Source organism: Diceros bicornis, chromosome 18 (assembly GCF_020826845.1).
Source record: "Diceros bicornis minor isolate mBicDic1 chromosome 18, mDicBic1.mat.cur, whole genome shotgun sequence".
NCBI classification, from domain to species: Eukaryota; Metazoa; Chordata; class Mammalia; order Perissodactyla; family Rhinocerotidae; genus Diceros; species Diceros bicornis.
Genome location: NC_080757.1, coordinates 46,698,792 through 46,714,651, shown reverse-complemented (window position 1 = coordinate 46,714,651; position 15,860 = coordinate 46,698,792). Strand labels below are relative to the sequence as shown.

Genomic DNA, 15,860 nt, shown 5'->3' with positions numbered 1-15,860 from the left:
GCTACTGACGGCACGGGTTCGGATCCCGGGCGCGCACCAGCGCACCACTTCTCCAGCCATGCTGAGGCTGTGTCTCACATACAGCAACTAGAAGGATGTGCAACTATGACATACAACTATCTACTGGGGCTTTGGGGAAAAAAAAAAAGGAGGAAGATTGGCAATAGATGTTAGCTCAGAGCCGGTCTTCCTCAGCAAAAAAAAAAAAAAAAAAGAGGAGGATTAACATGGATGTTAGCTCAGGGCTGATCTTCCTCACAAAAAAAAAAAAAGAAGAAGACAGTTCCAGTACCCATATGCACTGGAGAAGTGCGTGAACACGTGTGTAATTATGATAGTAATTAGCTACCATTTATTGAGCATTTACTATTTGCCTGACACTATGCTATGCACTTCACAGGCATTAGCTCACTAATTGTTCCTAACAATGCCACGAGGCAGGTACTGTTATCACCTCCATTTTACAGATGAGGAAACTGAGTCACAAGCAAGTTAAGTGGCATGCCCAGAGTCACACACACACAGAGCTATCCTCCCTGTCTCCCTCTCTGTCTTGTCTATGGCATCTGCAAACATCCTTGGGAATGGGCTTTACTCTCACCCCATCAACGTTGACATCTCTCACCTCCATCCAGCTATGTCAGGGCACAGAGGTCGCCCCTGGCCCCAAGACCCTGGGAGAGCCCGGCCTGATGGGTCAGGCCGTTTGGGCTGTGCTCTGTGGGTTGAGCTTCTGCTGCTCATTTCTGGGGAAGACCACACCAGGCTGGGCCCCCTTGAGCCCCGCGTGCCCCGCCCCCACCACCGCCCCAACCTCCCACCTGAAGGCAGCAGTCCTCACCACTTCCTCCCTGCAGGCCTCGCACTCTCCGACCTGATCCAGAAATACTTCGTTTCACCCACACTGTTCCGTGTGATCCGCCTGGCGAGGATTGGGCGCGTCCTGCGGCTGATCCGTGGGGCCAAGGGCATCCGGACGCTGCTCTTTGCTCTCATGATGTCACTGCCTGCCCTCTTCAACATTGGCCTCCTCCTCTTCCTGGTCATGTTTATCTACTCCATCTTCGGCATGTCCAACTTTGCCTACGTCAAGAAGGAGTCGGGCATTGATGACATGTTCAACTTTGAGACCTTTGGCAACAGCATCATCTGCCTCTTCGAGATCACCACGTCGGCTGGCTGGGACGGGCTCCTCAACCCCATCCTCAACAGCGGGCCCCCTGACTGTGACCCCACACTAGAGAACCCGGGCACCAGTGTCAGGGGTGACTGCGGCAACCCCTCCATCGGCATCTGCTTCTTCTGCAGCTACATCATCATCTCCTTCCTCATCGTGGTCAACATGTACATCGCCATCATCCTGGAGAATTTCAACGTGGCTACTGAGGAGAGCAGCGAGCCCCTGGGTGAGGATGACTTTGAGATGTTCTATGAGACGTGGGAGAAATTTGACCCCGACGCCACACAGTTCATCGACTACAGCCGCCTCTCTGACTTCGTAGACACCTTGCAGGAACCGCTGAGGATCGCCAAGCCTAACAAGATCAAGCTCATCACGCTGGACCTGCCCATGGTGCCCGGTGACAAGATCCACTGCCTGGACATCCTCTTTGCCCTGACCAAAGAGGTCCTGGGCGACTCTGGGGAAATGGATGCCCTCAAGGAGACCATGGAGGAGAAGTTCATGGCAGCCAACCCGTCCAAGGTCTCCTACGAGCCCATCACCACCACCCTCAAGAGGAAGCAGGAGGAGGTGTGCGCCATCAAGATCCAGAGGGCCTACCGCCGACATCTGCTCCAGCGCTCTGTGAAGCAGGCGTCCTACATGTACCGCCACAGCCAGGACGGCAGTGGAGACGGGGGTCCCGAGAAGGAGGGGCTGATCGCCACCACCATGAGCAAGATGTACGGCCCTGAGAACGGGAACAGTGGTGTGCAGAGCAAGGGTGAGGAGAGGGGCTCTACAGGAGACGCCGGACCTGCCATGGGGCTCGTACCCATCAGCCCCTTGGACGCTGCCCTCCCTCCCTCCCCACCCCCGGGGCTGACTGTGCGCCCAAGGGTCAAAGAGTCTCTTGTCTAGCAGGCTGCCTCAAGGTGGCCAGCTGAGCCTGGCATAGCCATAAATCTCCCCTGTGGTGCCCGCTCACTGAGGAAGCAGGGCTTTGAGTCTGGGACCCATCTGGCTCCCTGTCAGGGACAGGATTTGGCCACGCTGGGGCTGACACCCAGACCAGAGCACCTGCCTCCCCAGGCCAGGGAAAACGGGAATTGCTCTCGGAGGCTCCAAATTGGGCCTGAGGCCCCTGCCTCCATGATTTCATCTTCAAGTTGCTCTCACTTCCTCATATGAGGGGCCCTGCTGCCCCTCCCCTTGGCCCAGGGAGGATGGTCAGAATATCAGAATCTCTGCCCTCCAGTGGAGGAGGAGCCGGCCTACGATGGAGGGATTGGCTGCCCTCCTGCCACCAGAGTCTTAAGGGCTACTGGCTTCTCCCCAGGCAATGGCTTAGGTCCCCAGCCCCTCCCAGACAAAGATGTCTTAACCTCAATGAGAGCAGGCGCCTGACCCCAAGGCCTGCCAGGCCCCGACTCTGGGATGCAGCTTCACCCTGCCAGCTCAGGAATTCCCTGGGAAAGGGAAATATCACTGGTCCAGAAGTGGCTCCATGAACTTGCTGGGCCACTGGATCCTGACGCATCGGGCTAGGGTTGTGGCCCCTGAAACCATTTCCCGGTTTGTCCATTGTCCAGGCCCCCGGCTCCCCCGGCTAGCCCCTGGGGGAAGAGCAGAAGGGAGGATTCTACTGGGAATTGTCTTTTTCTAGGAAGCACAGATGGGTAGTATAGGTTGGATCCCCCCAGCTGTGTCATTGCACTAGAGGCTTTCTTGGCCTGAGCACCCAGGCCTGGGGTGGGGGGCGCTCAGGAGGTAGGTTCCTGTTCCCTCCCTCCCTTCCTCACTCCTCCATTCGCACCACTGGGGCTCCTTGTAGCCTCCAAGCCTCAAGATCACCCTGTCATCCCCCACCACACCCACTCTTCCTCTCTCTTCATCCTTTTCTCCCCCTCCTCAAAGTGATCCTAAGAATGTTATAGTTAAGCCCACGTTAGAGATTTCAACACTGGGGCGTGCACGGCTCACCTGGCTCAGGCCCAAGCTTCCAGCTTCCTGCTGCCTGGAAAGCCGGGTTGCATGTCTGCTGGCACGGCTGATCTGGGCATGGCAGTGCCAGGCCTCTGCTGGCTCCTGGAGAACAGACAGAGGCCGAGCTTGGAGGAGGGGGTGAGACACCAGCTCAGGGGTCACTGGGTTTATTCACCTGTGTGTGTGCCTTTGTGTCTGCTTTGTGCCATGTGTGTAGCTGTGTGTGTGTGTGTTCAGGTGTGTGAACCGCCACATCCTCCGATGCCTGCATACGCTTGTGTGTATGGTTATATTTGTATATATGCGTGTCACTGTGCCCCTGCAGTGTCTGGCTGGTGCGTGTGTGTCTTCTGTGCAGGCCTGTCCATGTGGTGTGCCTGTGTTGTGAGTGTGTGTATGAGTGTGAACACATGTGGCAAGGTTTGCACATTGAGTCCCTGTTGGCCACAGTTCCTCTTCTTTTTCTTCTTGTTTCTCATGAACATTTGATTAAAACTCAGGAAACAGCAAAACCTCCAAAACAACGTGTGTGTGTGTTTGTGTATGTGCACACCCGAGGCCAGAGCCTTCCTTTCTGTCTGCCCTGCTCTCTGCCCTCCTCACTGCCCTGCCTGGGCACCCCTCTCCCTCACTCCCCATGAGTCCCCTCTTCTCCCTCCCTCTGGGTCTCTTCATCACACCCACTGCCCCAGCCCTGCTCCCTGGCTCCTGCCTGTGTCCTGTGCAGCAGGCCTCTACTCCTTCCGTCTCTTCCTGCGGCGGTTCTGTCTCTTCCAGCAGAAGGTTCATCCTACAGGGGCAGCGTCCTCCCTGACCAGCACTCTGCCCACTGCCTTTCCCTCCTCCGGCCCCAGACTGGCGTGGCCCTGAGAGCCTCAGCATCTGTTGGACTAGGTATTCTCCACTGGACAGTGTACAGATTGCAGATCCTCCCCCTGCCTGTGGCCCTCCCCTCTGCAGATCCACACCCATTCGCACCTTGTCCGGGTGGGAACAGGCCCAAGCCAGGCCGGCAGACGAGTTCCTTTGTATGGTTCTTAATAAACCTCCCCCTGGTGCCTCTGACGTGTGGGCTTCTTCCTTCTGCACCTCCACGTGTGGACGGGTCTGAGGGAGCAAGAAGCAAGAAGGATTGGAGCCAAGCGGGGAAGACTTGGGGAGCCTCCATGGGGTCAGGAGGGCAGCATAAGGAGGGCCCATTCCCCCTCTGGCCCAGTCCAGCTCTCTCCTGCCCTCCGAAAGGAGGCTTGGGCTCCAGCATCTTAGCTGCTCTCTGGCCTCCTCTTAGCTGGAGTCCAAAGGCCGGATGAGGTCAGGAGTCGTGCCCCTCCTTCCCAACAGACCCACCACACTCCCTCTCCCCACAGCACCCAAGAAATAGGTATTGGGACCCTGCGTCCCCAGCCCCTCCTCTCTGGAAGCCCCTTCACTTCTCTGCCGCCCCAGCGGCCCCAAGGTGCCTGTGGGGCACACGGTGTGTGTGTGTGCACCTTCCTCTCCTCAGAAGTACTCCCCTCCCAGGACCTGGCCTCTGACCCCTGACACCAGAGAGCCCAGGGTCCCATGGACCTATGACAGAGCGATATTTTGTAGTGAGCTCAGGCCACAATCCCAGTGGGTGAAATATATTGCGATATATAATTTTGTTTTCTACAACTTGATTTCTGACCCCAGGGCTGTATTCCTCTAAACTAGTAAACACTTAGTACTTTTCGGGATTTATGCACCCCCTTTTCCTGGGTCCTGAGCTGGGGAGGGGCACCACGGGCCCCCCTGATGTCCCTTAGTCACAACCCCGAGGCCCCTCCCCACCCTGCTGCTCTCTGTGTGTATGGGGGAGGAGTCCAGCATCCCTGCAGAGGTCTCTGAGCCCCGACCAGGGTGCTGACCTCCCTCCCTGGGATGGGGAGCTCGTTCTCACTTTAGGTTTCTCTAAACCACATCTGGGTCCCTCTCTGGCCCCAAGGACAGGAGAGCTTGCAGAGTGTCCTGGCCAGTCTGTCCCCTGAGCCTTGAATGGCAGCAGAAAAAAGACAAAGTCCTGGGTGAAAAACACAGATACCACAGGCTAATATTTCAGAACTGTCCCCCTCAGCAGTTATCAATGCTGCTCCCCACCTTCCTGAGGGTGGACTGTGCTTCCAGGTTCCTCGCCAAGCGCTTCAGATACGAGATCTCTTTCAAGGCTCACCACCACCCTGTGAAGAACATATTATTACAATTATTTCTATTTTACACAAATGAGGAAACTTGGTTTCTAAGGGGTTAAGGCTGGGTGTTGCTCAACCTGGTGGTGTTGGCGTGTGAGGCAGGGAAATTCTGTTGGAAACCCTGTGCCTCCCACTGCAGGGCCCTCAGCGCCCCTGGCCCGTGGATGCCCGTTGGGCCCATTGGTCATCGTGACCATCACAATGGCCCTGGCACATTTCCAAATGCTCCTGGGGTGGGGCAGGACCACCTGTCATTAAGGACCACCAGGTCACCTCGGAGGCTTTCCCGCTGGTACACTGCAGGGCCAGGATTCAGACTCACGTCCTTCTTAGCCAGAGGCCTCCTCCTGGTGACAGCAAGCCCAGTGGAGCCAGTCAGAGGGGACTGGGGGAGGGACAGGGGTCTGAGCCCTCCTCTCACTGAGGTTCTGCCATCTCCCACCCTTCCCAGGGTTGCGGGGGAGGGGGTCCCTGCTCTCTTGCTTCCCCAAACCGCTGAGCCCTTTGTCCCCTCTCCCTACACCTCCATCTCTTGTTTTGATGCTGCCTTCCTGGAAAGGTGGGGTGGGGGCTGCCAGATGTCGGGGTGTGCAGCCCAAGGTTGCCAGGGGCAGAGGCAGGCATGGGCTCACGGGGCCTCTTGTTCCAGGAAAGAAAACGCGTCATGAGGCCTGGACAGAGCTTGGTACTGTTGTCACTGAGGAGGGAACAGCACGGTCCCAACTGTGACAAATAACCCTGCAGGCGGTGGGGGCCCCCCCACTCCCCTCCTGTAAACGGATCCCTGCCTGGCATGAATGGGCATGAAGTCCAAAGGACACATCTGCATCCCCACCCACGGGGGATAAGGATGTGTGTGTGTTTGGAGGATACCAACACCCCCCATCCTTTATGCCCCCTAGAGTCACCCTGGGCCCCAGGACCAGCTCCTGAGCTGGCCCCACACCACACAGCCCGGGCAACACACCTTGTGAGCATATACACGCCACCTACACGTGTGCGCCCCAAGCCTTCCCCAGTTATCCTCCCAACTTTGGGGGGACACTAGCCCCAAAGTTAACCAAGGCCTCCATCACCAGGAGGTACTTTGCTAAAAGAGGAGACCCCTGGATTTTCCCCTATTCCTCTGCGGGGTCTCCAACCACCCACACCAGCGCCAGGGGCCAGTGGGCCCCAAGCTGACCTCAGGTGATGTTTATATTCCCGGGTTGTTTGTTCTGTGAACTGAACATCTGACACTTTTCAGAGAAATGTTTTGTTTCATTTGGAACATCTGGAAACAGCAAGAACATCTGGAACTGCCAGGAACAAGCTCTTCCTTGAATGAAACCTTAACCCTCCTCTCCCTGCTGTCCATAGTTTCAGTCCTGGCCGGCACTCCTCATGGGTGGCCCCCACCATACCAGGTGAGGCCTGTGCCCAGGACTGAGGGCCAGCACTCAAGACCCCTGCCGTCCTCACTGCATCTCCCTAAACGCAATAGGCCTGCCAGCAGCACAAGCTGTTTGAAAAATGGAGGTTAGTGGGGAGAATGATATGGAGGTAGAGGATATGTAGGCTTCAGCATCTTTCTTCCCCTCCTGGGGGTCAGGAGAAGAGAAAGAGTAAGGGGACAAGAGAGAAAAAAGAGGCTGTCAGGAGATATAAAACTCAGAGTGAGCTCGGCCGTGGGGCTGAGGTATGTAGGCCTGCTGTGTGCAGCTGTGCAGGTTGTGCACTACACAAGGGCACCCCCCACCACCACCACCACCAAGGAGTGAGAGTTGTGTCTGACCCCAGGGGCAGGGGCACAAAGTTGAGCTTAGACAAGCTCCTGAACACTATGGTTCCGTCCACCACTCTGCTGCCTGGCGAAATAGAGCCAGAGAGCCTTTTAGTTTCAGAACATGAAGGCTCCCCCACACTAGCCCCCTGTCCCCCACCCGAGACCCCTGGAGCTCTGGACAACACTTCAGTGCCCTGGGAGTCCCCTGATTGCTGAGTGGGGGGTTTTCTCCAAGCCATCTCCACCTAAGTCCACTCCCTTTGGCAGCTCCCAGCAAACTCTTCCACCAAGTGAGGGTGGGAGGCCTCTTGCGAGGGTCTGAACCAAATCTTCTCCCAAGTGGCTGCCACACTTGGCCTGCTCTTGCTCAAGAAACTCTGCGGCTCCCTTCCTCCGCAGGGTCAAATCTTCATCAACCTCCAACATGGCTGCCTGCACTCCAGCCAAGAGGCTGTGCTCTGGGCCCCTCTGGATGCCTGGCTTGGGCCCATAGCAGTCCCCCAGCACCCCTGCACCATCCTTCCTTGGTGCTCCTCTTCCACGGGGTGCAGCCTGGTCCAGGGCAGAAGGGCCATGCTCACATTCATCCACAGGACCCACGTGTATTCAGCTAAGTGCCTGGGAATCTAGACTGTGGGATGGGAGGCTGGCGAGCCCCAGGGCATGACCTTCAGTGGGGTGAGGACACAGGGAGGGAAGCACAGGCTGCCTCAGAAGACTCAGAGAACCCTGCCTCCCAGGGCATCCACCGTGGACCCCAGCTGTGGTGCCAAAGCTGGGGTGACCTTTGAGCCTTAGCAGCACAGCTGACAAGAGAGCCCGCCCTCCCCCAGGGTCCCCGGAGAGTTGGTGCCTCCCCTGGGTCTCGATTTGCATGGCAGGAAGGGGCCTGGTGGGGAAGAGGCGGGGAGGGGACAGGCTGCAGCTCAGGCAGTTACACGTTTTCCCCCCAGGAGCCTCCATCCGTCGTCGTCACTGGCTTGGGGTCAGAGACAGAGCGGTGACTATGGCCGGGCTGGCACTGTCTCCCATGCCCAGCAACTGGCTGGTGGTGTTGCTGCTGCTTCTTTCAGGTACAGCCTCCCACAAAGAGCCTGCTGGTTTCACTCTCTGTCACCCTGTGTTTCTGCTGGTTCTGTCTCCTGCTCTCGCCAACCTCCTCCTCCTGTCTCTCACATTTTCTGCTTCCTCTCTCCCTCTGACTGCCCTGGGGCCTGAGTCTGTGGGTATCAGCCATGCTGTTGGGCTCAGGGGTCTGCAGCCCCAGCCAGCCCCTCTCCCACCTGAAGGATGTCAGGCTGTGCTGGGCATAAGGGGTTGGTGGCTCTGACTGCGGAAGAGCTAGGCCCGGGAGGAAGAGAGGAGAGCAGTGTGGTTCACCCCCGGACTCTCTCAGGGCACTCTGTTGGGGGAGGCAAGGGAGAGGTTGCCCCCAAGCAGACCCTGGGACATGCATGTTCCAGAAATGGTACCCTGGTCTGGAAGACTGGAGAGCCAGCTCTCCAACTGTGACTTCCCTTCTGCCTCATCCGGGTTCCTGCTCAAGGCCATGGGGAGGCTCAAAGGCAGAAGGGGGCCTGGGAGGCGGATCTTCTGGTGACCCCATCCCACTCCAGTCTCTCCAGAGCAGGGCTGGGGAGTGCTGAGGGGTCTTGAAGCTGACATCCCGGGAGGAGGAAGTGGGTCTGGGAAAGCAGAGGGCGTGCAGGGGTGGGGCAACCAGCTCCCAGGAGAGAGGCCCTGACCTGGCCACGCCTATTTCCTCCCACCCAGGAGGTGAGACGGTGCCGGCAGCCAAAACAAAGGACCAGGATTGGGATGCCACAGGTGGGCAACTTCACCGCCTCTTTCTAGGGGCAAGGATGTCTGTGTCCAACCCTGTTCACTGTCCTGGGGGCTGCCTCATGGCTGCCCCTTGTGCCCTTGTCCTCCTGGGTTTCTTCACCCAAGAATCCCATCCCCAGGTCTCCTTATGGTCTTCCTCTCCAGGCCTGGCTCCAAGCGCCCCCTCCCCACCAAAGGTCATTCTCATTAGACGTAAGCGCTCCAGTCCCAGTGACTGAAGGTTTGTGCTAAAGCCAGGATGGGAGTAGGGAGCCACAGGGAGTCCCACCGAGGACTCAGGCCAGGTCTGTCCAGCTGAGGAGTTGCGCTCAGCTCTGAAGGAGCCCATAACCTTAGGGGCTCTGACGACTGCCCAGGCTGCCAGAGCTCAAGGATTCCCAGGGGGCCACTCACTGGGAATGGGGCAGGAGGGAGGCTTCTTGGAGCAGGCAGGTGGGGAGAGCATACCAAGCTGAGAAAGAGGGTTTGGGAACAAAAAGTGGAGCAGGTCCACGCAGGAGGGTGGAGGAAGGTGATGGAGGAAAGATGGGCAGGGGATAGATGCAGAGGTCTCAATTGCCGGGCTAAGAATTTGGCCTTTATCCTTGGGGGCAATGGGGGGCCCCTGAGGATTTCAGACTAGTACAGGGCGGCCCAGGGCAGGGAGAAATGAGAGCACTAGACCAGGTGAGAGTCTGTCTTGTAGGCCTCTGGGCCCCAGAGGGTGAGACGTGGATCAGACTACTGTATGGGCATGGAAAGGAATCAGAAGGTTCCAGAGCCTTTCTAAAGGAAAATCAAATTGGAGGGGCTGGGTGCTAGTCAGGAAGGGGCAGGGTCCAGTGGTTTGGCCTGTTACCTCTCACGTGGCTTGGCTCTCCCACACCTCTGCCTTATGACTGTCCCACACAAGGACAGACTAGGTGGGCTGAGCCAGCGCTCAATGCCGCCCAGAGTGGGGGCCCATGGTCGGGCTGGCAGTCAGGAAGATGCCAAGTGGGATTTTGATCCTGGCCTTGGCGCCCACAGGAAGCACTTGTTCCCGGATGTGGCAGTACCCACGTTTTGTGGCCAAGAGACGGGGCAACAAAGTGGAAATAGAGTGCTACGGGGAGGACTTGATCAAGGTGAACTGGTTCTGGAAGCAGAATATGGACTCGAAGCCCAAGCTGCTGTACCCGGAAGAGGGCCACATCGAAATGAGCAAGAACAGCACCATCTTCATCCTCACCATCCAAGGCATCCAACATCAGGACAACGGCATCTACTTCTGCCAGCGGAATTGCTCGAAGGGGTCCCCTGACTGGGGCTGTGGCACCGAGCTACGAGTCATGGGTGTGTGGGGGGCCTGCCCTCTAGCCAGGGAGGGGAGTGGGAGTGGACAGGGCCATAGGGTCTTCATGGAGCCATCCATACCCCACCCCACTCCAGCCTGCCACCAGTGGGGGGGCCACATTGTGAAGGTAGCCCCAGAGCACCCAGGAGAGCTGCTGAAAAGCAGGTCCTGAGGAGTGCAGGCCCAAAGGGAGGCCCAGCCTCACCATCCTTGGCCCCCTCCCCACCAGGGCACAGCACCTTGGCACAGTTAAAGCGGCGGAACACACTGAAGGATGGCATCATCATGATCCAGACCCTGCTCATCATCCTCTTCATCATTGTGCCCATCTTCCTGCTGCTGGACAAGGTGACCACGGGGGCTGGGGAGGTGGCCACAGGGCAGGCCAGACATGGGCAGGATCTCCATCTCCCCAGTCCCAGAGCCTGCTCATTGACTCACCCATTCAATCACTGCTTCAGTCATTCAGTGTGTTCTTGCAAAGTGCACCTCATCCCCTCACCCCGCCACCACTCACCCCTCACCCCTCACCCCAGGCCAATCTCCCTCACCATCCCTGGCCTGGCCCAGCAGTGGATTAGGTGGGGGAAGCTAACATTCTCCATCCCTGGCCCCGCAGGATGACAGCAAGGCTAGGATGGAGGAAGATCATACATATGAGGTGAGGAGCAGGGTGGACCCTCAGCTCGGAGGGCTAGGTGGTCAGTGGTACCACCTGTTGGTGTGGCTGGGGATTGGCCAAGGCCTGAGATCCATTCCATGTCTCCAGGGCCTGGACATTGACCAGACGGCCACCTATGAGGACATAGTGACTCTGCGGACAGGGGAGGTGAAGTGGTCGGTGGGTGAACACCCAGGCCAGGAGTGAGGGGCTGGCCATCCCCACGCCCCTGGGCACAGCCTGCTGGGCCCCCATGGACTGCTTCAGAGCCGCCTGGCTCCCAGCGCATCCCCTTTTCCCTGGACCCCCTGTCAGCCTCCAAAGCTGGCCCGCCAGACCCACCTGCCACTCCAGCCCCTGGTCCCCAGCTCTGGCCAAAGGGACTGGAGTAGAAGGGCCACAGGGCAGTGATTTCGAGCAGGGAGTTCTCTGGGGATAGACTGGACCCAGCCTTCTAGGGGTGCTATGCAGAAATCCATTCCACGTTCAGGACGGGGCAGGTAGAGACTTGTCTGGAAACTGCAAGTGGACTCAGAGCAGACTCGCTTCCTGTAGAGCCCGGGAAGAGCCACGGCCCAGCCCCACTTGGCCGCAGATGGGCCATTGAGAGCTTCATCCCTCTCCCACTCTTTCCTACCCTCTTCCACTCTCCCCTACCCTCTCCCACCCTCTCCCACCGCAGGGGGCTGCTAGCCTTGAGCCCGTTCTCCTATGGAATAAACAACGTGTCTTGAGAAACCACACACAGGCTTGTGACATCTATGAGTATGGGTGGATGAGAGTATCTGTTTGGGCACAAGTGTTTGGGTACCCGTGGGCCTGTGGGGTGTGGGAGTGGATGACTGCCATGGGGCTCATGAAGCTCTCCTGGGCTTCTCGTTTCTTCTGTCTGAAGCCAGTTGGGACCTGTGGTGACATCCTCCTTTCTTCCCCTGCTCGGACCCTAGCTGGGCCCAGAGCAACTGCAGCAAGGCTGACAGGACTGGCCCTTCTTCTTGGCAGGGAAGCCCTCATCTTGTGTTCCTTTTAGTCAACAAGCAGCACTTGAGTCCTGCTCTGTAGGGCAGGGTTACCTTCCCCCACCCATCTCAATCCTACTGTCCTTCAAGGCCCTATCCCTCCAGGAAGCCTTCCCGAAGTGCCCCAGTCTCTGCTCAATCCGTATTCAGACCCCGGCCTCTGCAGCTCTGTCTTAGCTACTGCCTTCTGCTGCCTCTGCTAGCTTTGTTCCCCAGTTAAACTAGAAGCTCCCTGAGGGCAGGGCTTCCCCTACCTCTACCACGTACTCCCAGCCTTGGCCCCCACCAAGCCTGAAATTTTTTTTCCCCCACTCAGAGTCATGCAAGAGAAAGATTCTTAAACAGGGAGGGTTTGTGGTGGTGAACTTTGAGGGTCCTTAGTCAGGTGACCCATCAGACTTTCCCAGCATCATATCAGAGGCCCCTAGAGTCCCAAGATCCCCACAAAATGGTCCCTAGGGCCCTCAAATTAGGTCCCCAACCCGCCAGCTGCAGGAGTAACTGGGAGCAGCTCACAGCTGGGAACTCAAGTGCAATTAACCTCCTTGTGCAAAGCCAAGCTGCGCTCTGCTGACTGTTGACCTTGGGGAGACCCCAAAACACCTCTTTGCCATTCATGTTCTGAATTCAGGCGGGAGAAATCCCTGCCCTCAGGGAGCTGTCAATTAAACTGGAGAACAAAGGCCAGCAAGAGGGGACCAGTGAGAGCAGCACCAGTTTTTACCAGCTTCCCCCTGGAACTCCAGGTGGGGCAGGCAGCTAAGGTACCCATGCCTCGAGTCAATTTCTCCACCGCTCAGTGGTGCCCACACGGAACCAGGCTGGGCCAAGCCGGGCTGGCCTGCTCCCTCCTGGTCTCTGGGCTGCCAAAGGGAACTGGCTTGTTTTGGCATCTGCCTCCACTGAGCTGGAGCCCTTCCTCTCCTGCTGCTTTGCATAGTGGCGCTAATTCTGTCCTGCTACCTCCACCAGGGACCCTGGGCAGCCCGGCTGGGTGTGGGGAGGAGTCTTCACTTCTCCCCAGAGCAGGGTCTCCCCCTGCTTGGGGCTGCCCTGAGTCGGGGGAGGCCTTGGCTTTACCAAAAGACACTTACTACCTTTGAATAACTGAGTTTTCCTAACTTTGAAGTGCTGTTGGCAGAGAATCACTTGAGTAGTGAGGCCTTCCTCCTCCAGCAGACACCCCCTAAAGGGCACCTGCCTTCATGGTTATGATGTAGAAGCCCTCCCTGGCCTATTTTCCTGTTGTAGGGGCTTACACTATGGCTGTCATCCTGTCTGTCTCATGGGTTCCTGGCCCCCAGAACTGACTTAAGCTGTGGAAACAAAGCTGGGTGATGCTGGTGGCGATGATGAATGTCTCAGGTTGTTGCTTTATCTGCAAAATGGGAATCACAAAATCTGTCTGAGGGAAGGGAGTTGAACCAGATGCTGTTTTTAAAAAAAAAAATTGTTACACAGTAAAATTGACTTCATTTTCTTTTGGTGTACAGTTCAATGAATTTTAGCACGTGTACAGATTTGTATAACCACCACCACAATCAAGATACAGAACACGAACCGAAATCTTTTACTGGGCCTCCAAAATATTTGTATATCAAACACCTCTTAAATGCCAATAGAATTTTATTGAGCACCTCCACATTCATTTACATGATCCTGCTTAAGCCCCAGCATAACTCTGGAAGGGGGTAGTATTATCCCCATTTTACAAATAAGGAAATCGAGGCCTACGGAGATTACGATAATTGGCCAAAAGTCACTCACAGACCTTCTGATTCCAAATCCAGCATTCTTTCCACTATATCACAGCTGCCTCCTTCAAAGGACTTTGCAGGACTGAGGCTTTGAACCAGAGGAGGAAGAAAAGAAGGAGGGGAGTAGGGAGGATCCTGGCACGACTTTGCTATCTCCAAAAGTTTCCCACTGTTCACAAGTCCCAAAGCCCCGAAGGCCCCACTCCCTCCTAATAGGGCCCATGTCGTGCCGTAGGACCATCCTTCCAGGAGTCCAGCTCTAGATGGCTTCTCTGGTCCTCCCCTTCCCCAGAAGGCAGCCCTGAAGCCCCTTGATGGGCACATGCCCCACTGCCCACTGGGGGAATCCAGCCTGGTCCCTCGGGGCCCTGGTGTCAGCACAGGCTGGTTCCTCCTCCATTCTAGCTTGACTTCCGGCCCTCTCACTGCAGGTGCTGGGGTGCTCTGACCCAAGGGTTTGGGTGTTTTTCCAGCAGAATCGGAGGTGAGAGAAAAACACAACGCGGAAAGCTGCTGCTGTTTGGGTGTTACTGGCAGATAGCGTTCATCCCTTAGCAGGTGTCAGCCTGGCCGGGTCTTCTGCGGAGGGCCTCAAAGGCCATCTCGGAACACGGGGTTTGGGATTCCCAGATTCTGTTCTCGCGTCCTCTGCTCTCTTCAGACGACCTCAGTAGCTGGAGTGAGAGCCCATATCTGTGAAATTCTTGGATTTGTCTCTGCTCTCCACGCTGCACCTGGTTACAGCACCCTCAGGAACTGTCGTTGACTCAGCTGCCAACAAAAAAAAACCAACAACAAACCTTCCACTTGGGACACCTCACTGCCCTCTCCAACCCAAAAGCCTTCACTTGGGAACTTAGGTGACTCCACAGAGGACAAAAATTAACAAGCATTAAATCAGTGCAGTTTGTTAAAACACGTTTAGGCAGATCCTAGTGCAATTTTCAAATTAAAACAAACACACAAGATCTTTTTCTCGAACCTAACACCATTTTCTCACATGGCACGACTGGGAGGGCCAGACACCGCATGAGGTCCCGCTTAGGGCTCGCGTTCTGCGAGTTGTGAGTCTGCGTAGAACGTTTGTGTGTACTTGGAATCAGCATACACATACTGCCTTGTCTACTTTTTTCATTAAAATTTTTTCATGTGTGTATTGCTGTGCATCACAAGATCCTGTATTTGTTATTATTATTTTATTTTGTACTTATTTTAAATTCACTCTACTAAGTGGAACACATTCAGACACAATGTGGCTGTCTTGCCATTTCCGGCCAAGTGGATATTGGCGCTCTTTCCTTGGCGCTATCCTTCCGTCCATTCAATCCACTCAGCAGATGCTTGTTGAGTTCCTGGGCCTGGGACTGTGCCAGCTGCCACTTCCCCCCACTCCCAGGGCTATTCTCTCATGTCTATATCTTAGCTATTTCCTTCACGGCAGTTTTCACAATGTAAAATTTCTTTTTATATCTTACCATTATGTATTTATTTGTTTGCTACTATCTCTCTTCCCCATAGACTGTAAATGCCAGCAGAGAAAGGATTGTGTCTTTTCTTCATCTAGGGGTACCCATCTGCCTGGTACAATGTCTGGCCTATGGAAGGAGCAACAACCACTTGTTGAACCAGTTAATGGGTGAATAAGAGAATGAGTGAATGAATGAACAGATGAAAGGTGTGAACCAAGCCTCAAAGAGCTTACTCTCCCATAAGGGGAATAAGATGTCCACAAATAACCACAGAGTAAGGTAAAAGGAGGCAGAGGTTATTTCCAGCTGAGGGCACGAATCAGGAAAACACCTCCAACTTCCCACAGCTGCTGGACACACCTCCGTACTTATTACTTCTTTTTCAATGGGACAGTCTCCCTGGGGAATAATCCCCAAAGTGGAAATTACTTAGTAGGTCCAGTTATGTAGATTGCTATGCACTTCCAGGTTGTTCAGGGATCCTCAACCAGTGTAAACAACGCCCCCATCAACCCACAGGAGTGCCTGCCCCCATCCTCCCCCGACCCCCGAGCCCTCCAAGACCCTTCCTCCATGCTTGAACCCTCTGGCAAACTCAAGGGTCCAACCAGATAAAGGAAGTGAAAACACAATGTACACTGAAACGTGCAACACAAATGTGAAGGATGATG

General features: G+C 55.9%; 2 protein-coding genes across 2 annotated transcripts in view; both read left to right on the top strand.

Moving 5' to 3' along the window:
- The window catches only part of SCN4A (sodium voltage-gated channel alpha subunit 4), a 28,020-nt gene extending 25,894 nt beyond the window's left edge, over positions 1-2,126 (top strand). Inside the window, exon 24 of the mRNA XM_058559427.1 lies at positions 858-2,126. Within this exon, the coding sequence (XP_058415410.1) occupies positions 858-2,083 (1,226 nt within the window). The 3' untranslated portion in view covers positions 2,084-2,126. The remainder of the gene's footprint in view (positions 1-857) is intronic.
- Positions 2,127-8,036: 5,910 nt separating this feature from the next.
- CD79B (CD79b molecule) lies at positions 8,037-11,685 on the top strand. The gene is made up of 6 exons (XM_058559426.1): positions 8,037-8,196; positions 8,897-8,950; positions 9,977-10,282; positions 10,513-10,631; positions 10,903-10,944; positions 11,053-11,685. The coding sequence occupies exons 1-6, from the start codon at positions 8,130-8,132 to the stop codon at positions 11,149-11,151; spliced, it is 687 nt and encodes a 228-aa protein (XP_058415409.1). The 5' UTR covers positions 8,037-8,129; the 3' UTR covers positions 11,152-11,685.
- The last annotated feature ends 4,175 nt before the right edge of the window (positions 11,686-15,860 follow it).